The sequence below is a fragment of the Manduca sexta genome, unplaced genomic scaffold (genome assembly GCF_014839805.1).
Source record: "Manduca sexta isolate Smith_Timp_Sample1 unplaced genomic scaffold, JHU_Msex_v1.0 HiC_scaffold_3950, whole genome shotgun sequence".
In the NCBI taxonomy this organism is placed as follows: Eukaryota; Metazoa; Arthropoda; class Insecta; order Lepidoptera; family Sphingidae; genus Manduca; species Manduca sexta.
In genome coordinates this window covers 1,652-8,844 of record NW_023595075.1, presented here as the reverse complement: position 1 = coordinate 8,844, position 7,193 = coordinate 1,652, and the positions used below count along the sequence as shown (strand labels likewise).

Below are 7,193 nucleotides of genomic sequence, written 5' to 3'. Positions count from 1 at the left end.
AAATCAGCTGGTCTAAACAGAGTAAAATATTTCACTTACTTTATAAATTAATATCATATAGTTGAAATTTATATTGTAACATAAATCCATGCTTCTATGACTCAATATTAAACAATTGTTTAAATTTTTGTAAACTTAAATCTATTTGAATTTAATCTGTATGCATCATTACCATAAGTACCATAAAATCATTTCCTAAACTTTTATTAATATTAAATTTCTTGAGCAAACACAATTCTTTTCCGTTGTGCTGTTATCTACTACAAAATATTCTTTCATTTACATTTCTATTTTACCTTTTAGGACAACCGCAAAAAAGAGCAATGAGACGACAAATACCATACCATTACCATCATTTAGGTACCTTTTGTTATTCGTACACGCACAGCCAGTTCTCACTACCATTCCCTAATTTTAGAGGTACCCTAACGACCATCAGCGCTTTTTAACTCTGCGTGATATTTAGTCGAAGAACTATCTCAACATCATGGGTACCTCTTTAATTGTGGAGTTAGTAAGACTGGCAGAAATGATGCATAATATTGTGATGTATTTAATATTATACATCACTGATATGACGTGATGTAACGCAATGTTGAATTTGTGATAATTTGTAACACACTTTACTAACATCAGATTTTGATGACGACTGATGTCTTCAGAGAATTTAACAAAAATATGTTTTTGTTTTTAATTAGCTCATATTGTAAGTGCTGTTGTTTATTTCAAGAAAATTTCACGCAAACATGAACAAATAAATGCAGTTAAAACAAACAAGAACTTGCACAAAACTGACGTGATGACGTAATGACTGACTTTTGAGACAGGCCATGGTAAACTGAACGGGGTGCACGCCGGGCTTCTTTTGGCGCCATTGGGCGACGGGACTCCAACGACGACTGGGACACAACAAAACAGGACACACACCCATAGAACCACCATCCTCCATCCTCCACTCAGTGTACAGCGCCATCAAAAACACCTTCTCCACAGCTCCTTCGTACCACGAGGAACCTTTAGTGAACCAGCCCCCACCTCCCCCACAACCAGTCCCAGAATTCAAGCCCATGGGCTGGGGAGCCGTGAACTCCTACGGCGAACCGGCAATGGTCGACGCATACTCTGATTACGATCCAAGAAACACGCACCCGCCTTTCGATTATAGTATTTCTAAACATGCGGTAGTGACGCACTCTAAAGGTCTCACTCCTGAGAAAATGCAAAAAATCAGGAACAATTTGAAAAAGGTTCAGGTTTACCTCAACCAAAACGAAAGGTCTATCGAAGAGGTTCCACAATTCACTCGATTAGAGAGTTATGCTAAAATGTTGAAAAAAGGACAGGTTCCTTTCGTTCCGACTCCTGTAGTACATGATAATGAAATAGGGGTGCTACCTGCGGAGCTGTTACCAGACCCACTTTTCACCACGTCCTCATCCACTACAACTTCCACTACCACAACAACCACGACAACAGAACGGCCTCACACAACAGAACAGAATAGGGGGAAAGACGTGAAGTACATTCTTCGCGGGAACAAGATCGTTCAAGTGTGATACGACTGACTTGACTGACTTAAGGTATGTGATGACTTGACGTTGACTGACTATTTACCGTAGATCCAAATTGTATATAACATTATCTACGAAAGCTAAGTATAATTTTCCTTTTGTAAATAATAAATAATATAATAAAATTGTATATAAACTAAGTACGTCACGTAAGTAATCTATAGAATTTTGAAGAAAATAACTTCAATTAAAAACTACTAATAAATATATGAAGTATTAATTTTGACACTTTATTATAATAATGATTTGTTAATTACAAAACTTAAACCTTAAACATTGGTAAATACCATTAACTAATTTGTTTTTTATTGTAATAGATGCGTCCCTATCTCCGATTTTAGTTTTGGGTCTATGGTGACTTTTACATTGACTGACAAATCACACACTCGTCCGCTTTCAATAAATAAGCCCAATCTATCAATCCGATTCTATTAAACCAATCAAAAATATGATATTTATACGCATATCAAAAGAATGTTCAATCCCCTTAGAATGTCTCACACGACTTGAATATCCATGTCGTTTAATTTTGAAGCCTTTGTGATTGGTCGAGAGACCAATGCATCGGTCACGTGTTGGTCTCTCGACCAATCATAATAAAACGACACGATATCTACCAATGCGCCATTCACGTGTTAGCAATAAACACAATAGAATACGGATTCGTGTCTTTTTTTCACATTCCTAAGCCCACTGATTGGTCTATGGTGATCGAACGAAAAATCTATTGGAATTGTTTCTTGAAATCAGCGGTTAGTACGGTTTCAAATTATTGACTTAGTGTTCGTAGAGTCCAGGAAATTCATAGATTAATATTTCTTTCGTGCGGCTTCCCCGCGTGCTCCATCTTTCCTGGAAAAGATATTTTTTTTATACAATCACGGCCAAGTGACCCCACTGTACCTGATGGTAAGTGGGGTCCAGAAATATCGACTGACGAGAGATGATTAGCCCTTGATAGTCGACAAAATTATGCCGGCCTGTTGGAACCGGGTATACAGACTCTGCTCCTGGAACGCGACACACTTACGTGGGCCACTATGGCGGGTTTTACACCTTGTACGGTGGTCGCTATCCGGGTGGATACAAATATCTTAACCAACAGCATATACTTATTAAAATATACGGACCAAAATTTTTACGAACGCAAACATTACTATTTTGAAACATCTATGTACATACACATACATTTATGTTTAATTTTAATTGTGAATATTTAGTCGACTTTTACTAACCATGACTTTCATTTTACGTAATTAGATTTAATTAGAATATGTTGTGGTGTGCTTGTATTGTATCATAACTTTATGAAATCACGCAAATATGACAGCGTTGATTCACTTAATTATGATAATATTAAGAGATTTAATATAAAATGTTTTCTTACGGACACGCTAAGAGAAAGTGACGATTAATAATATTCGTGAGAAATCAACAAGACTAGGCGAAAATATACTGTAAACAATAAAATATTCAAATTCGAAATTCAAAATTGAAATAGTAGATCTCCAAAGAGGTAAACAAAGATATTTACTTTGGTGTATTTTAAACGTTTGCATAATTAAATTTATCTTGTCTATGTACAAAAATACCTAGTCACGGTGTGCAATAAAATAAAAAAGTTAGAAAGTCTGAAGACCCTAGCGAGACGGGGTTTCACTAATCATAATTTTGTCAGACATCTGATTACGAGGGCCTTATATAACATGATTAATAGCATGAATACTTGAGTATACTTTAATAACTATATTTTTTATATCATCATTAGAAACTACAGTGTAAGAATTTTAAATAACAAAAGAAAATCTATATAAGACTTTGTTCTTTCTTTTATCGCTACTATAAACCTATCTACTTGGTAGGGACCAAGTACTCGAAAAAATGTAATCATTTTATAAGAGGTACCGCGTAAAATTAGAACTACTGAAGCGATGTTTCAATTTCTTTCTGTACTAAAAGAACTACACAATTTTGAAGCTACTTAATTTCTGTATTAGGGAAATCGTAGCACGTGTAAAAATCAGTTTTATATAATTTCTTGTTGGTTTTACAGAAGTTCCTGTGCAGACAGCAGTGCTGGGCGGGGAGGAGCTGCAGCATTACTTCCACGCATAATTTAAAGATTACAAGATTTGATCGACATCATCAGAAACCCGTGCGGCAAAATATATCTTAAAGGGACCGTGTCGCGTACTGAAATTTTACTTATTTATAACATTAAAAACTCTATGAAGGCGAAAAATTTATAAAAATTAAAATTTGGAATTTCAAAAAGCCAGTAACAATTCGTCATTTAGTTTAAGTGTATTTATTTAAATTTAGATTATGTTTTGTACAATGCGACATAAAAAGTAAAATGGCGATCAGAGATCAAATCTAATATTTTAAAAACTAGATACAAGGTGATACTCAAAACTTAGATATTTCACTTAATTTTTGTACTATAGAAGAGATTTTTCTACAGTGAAATCTGTGTTCTGGAATAGCTAAGGTTTTTAACATAGGTGTTGCTTACGACTGTACTTTTAAAGACTATCGGTGGTTCCAAACCCATTTTACTCACTTATCTATATTGTAAATCTAATAGTACTAACGAATTAAGTGCCACAGTTTATCATAATCAAAATTATTGTATGTTAACAATTAATAGTGTTACAAGGCGTACCTTTAAGAAGTAAATAGGTAATCTTAGTTTGAGAGCCACTGAACTACATTTAAGTACAATTTTGTAGCATTAAATATAAGTTCGAAATAATGACGCGATAGGTTATCCATTGCGGTAATAATTGTTGAAATGTAAAAAAACTGATGTTCTATTTTGCCGATTAACTTATTTAGAATTTGTCTAAATTTATGATATATATAGAAATAAAAGGTATTTATATAGATAGGTATTTGTAAAATGGATTACAGTTATAATTCACTTTGAAAGTTCTTTTTAAATGTTGGTTGGTTGAAATATTAAAGCTATTGAAATAAAATATTGATGTGAAATTAAATTGTGAATAATTGTACTTTTTTCCTATGAATTTTGTAGATAGAAGTGCAATATTAATTCTTCCATGATTGTATAAAAAATAATGTAAAAATGGATTCAAATCGGATGTAATCTGTAAAAAATTCGTACTATGTAAATATTATTTATATTTTGTAACATAACGTGTAAATAAATTACGAGGGATGTGTGATTATTTATTTTTTATTTTTGTATCTACAATTAGCATTACGATTATTTAAGTATTTTATTGAGAATTAGTTATAAAATCAGAAGATGTATAGAACAATGAAATGCTCTTTTATTTAACACTAGTAACACACACACATAAAATAAATACTTCTGTTCACTCTAATAAGTTTTGTACCAAAACAATTAGTTATTATTCATAATGACTTTATACGTCTTTCGGGTTTTTTTATTATTTCAGAGATTACGTGTACTTCGCTTTGGCATACCTAATCAATTATAATAAATTTTCTAAATAAGACTATAGTTATGACGTATAGCTTGGAATCAGATGAATAAAACACTGCTATTTATTAAAATTAAATGGCTTATGGAAATAAAATACAAAAGGCTATTTTACTGACACATTTTAGTATGTTTATCAGAAATTTAAGAAGTAGAATTAAAATCTAACACAAAATGTTTGCTAATAATTAACGAGATATAATCCTTTAAAATCTGATGGAAAGTCTAAATATTAAAAACTAAAAGAGACGCCATGATATCTAATAGCGTCATCATGCATTACGTTGCGCGCGAAAGAAAGAGTTAGCGCGCTATCCCAACTTCGCTCACATTGCAATATTTAAAATAAGAATTGCTGCGCCATTTCTTAACTATTTTATTGCCAAAAGAAACGGGATTCTTTTTCAAATTATTTAAGTACTATTTCTTTTTATTATTTTTTTATATAGGCGGACTTAATGCCGTAGGCATTCTCTCCTAGTCAACCTCAGGGTGGAGCAGAGATGAACAAGGTACTATTACGTGTAGTATAATAATTGTAAAAATCGAACATAGTAAAATACCCCATTTGCATCACTACATAAAAACACGTATGGGTATATCCGGAGGATGTTATTTATCGCAATATTCGTTCATAAACATAATAGAATACAGCTCAACGTAAACATGGACTATCCAGTTAAGGTGACTTCCTTAATCTGAAATAAAAAATATTATTATTCTCAAATCCAATTTAAATTTGTTATTTAATAAACTAACTAACTTGCTATAACACAGCCTTACCAATTAAAATTACAGATTGTAATTTTTAGAATAAAATTGTGGAATAAGTAACTAACGTATTAGTATTAAAAATACTGTTGCAATTGGAGGACTCTTCACTACTACACTACTGAGGCTTTAGATTTTTGTCTTGTAGTATAAGCTATACTAAGTATGTATACATCAAAATCAGCCTACCTCACTGGTCTGATGCACGTTGGCAGACGTCATATTATACTTTCGCAATTTTATTCAGAATTTTCAGGTTAAAAGGTCGCCTCGCCAATGTTTTTTGTAAAAGCGAACGATTGATTAACGAATTCCTTGGTGGCGTACTGTAATGATGAGGTCTCGGGTTCGTTCCCGGTCGGTTAAAAGTGATATAGGGTTTTCTACTCCATATCAGCCTGGAGTCTGGAATCTGTGCCTGAAATGGTGATCTTATCATATGACGGAATCGACAAGGCGGAAAGAATGTGTACCACTTATAATAGTTACCTTTTCGGGGATAAAAGGCGTGAGTGTGTGCGAACAATTACTGATTATATTAACACCGACGTAAGTAAGTATAAACAATTACTAAGCAGTAAAGCAATTTAAAAAATTGTATATTAGTCAAACAATAGCAATATTTTGTTGAAACATATGGCGTCTAAAGAACCGGTCAGGCGCTACGGTTGCTGGGATGTAGGTATGGATGTAGTGATCCCTCTCAGTAATACAGGAGGCCAAGCCCACCCGTGGAATGGTATATAATACAAGGCTGAAAGCAGGGTACACGTCGTGGGTCGTTAAATACTAAAGGTTCTGGGGTTGTATTTGTTTTATTGTCTATTTAAAGTTTAAACATAAAGCGGGTTATAATAACAACAAGCAGCGCGTGCTTTGCCGCTAGAAAAGTGGAGTATTAGTGTTGCCACATTGCAACTCATGTTGCTAGAATGCAACCGGGGTTGGTAGACAAAATCGTGCGTTTAGACGCCACACACGTTAAGCCGTTGGTGATCTCTCTCTTGTCATGTCGCATTGCCATCTCTCCGGACTATGAGAGCGTTAAGGAAGAGAGTGCACTGTGCCCTGTGCATTGCGCATACACTTATGCACTATAATATCTTCTGCGTACTTGACTGATCTCCGTTGAAATTAGCCGCCGCAGCCAAAATTCGGTTAGGTTATCAATACAGTCATTAATCAAAACCACTAGTAAAGATAAAATATATTTATTCTGCAAATATCTGAAAAAACGATGACCAAGCATGAGATACCTCAGAACAACATATTAAACCAAAATTTACAAATTTTCAATTTATTCAAAACTATAATATAAGAATTTTCAAAGCAAATTTATGTCACTATCACACACGCTATAAAGATTCATATCATTATCAAAT

The 7,193-nt window shown here is 33.5% G+C and overlaps 1 protein-coding gene across 1 annotated transcript; it reads left to right on the top strand.

Annotated features, from left to right (window-relative positions):
• Positions 1–918: 918 nt before the first annotated feature.
• LOC119193315 lies at positions 919–3,743 on the top strand (the record flags this gene model as incomplete). The annotated part of the gene is made up of 2 exons (XM_037446910.1): positions 919–1,580; positions 3,625–3,743. A coding segment is annotated over one exon (638 nt), but the record flags the coding sequence as incomplete, so codon positions are not given.
• Positions 3,744–7,193: the final 3,450 nt, after the last annotated feature.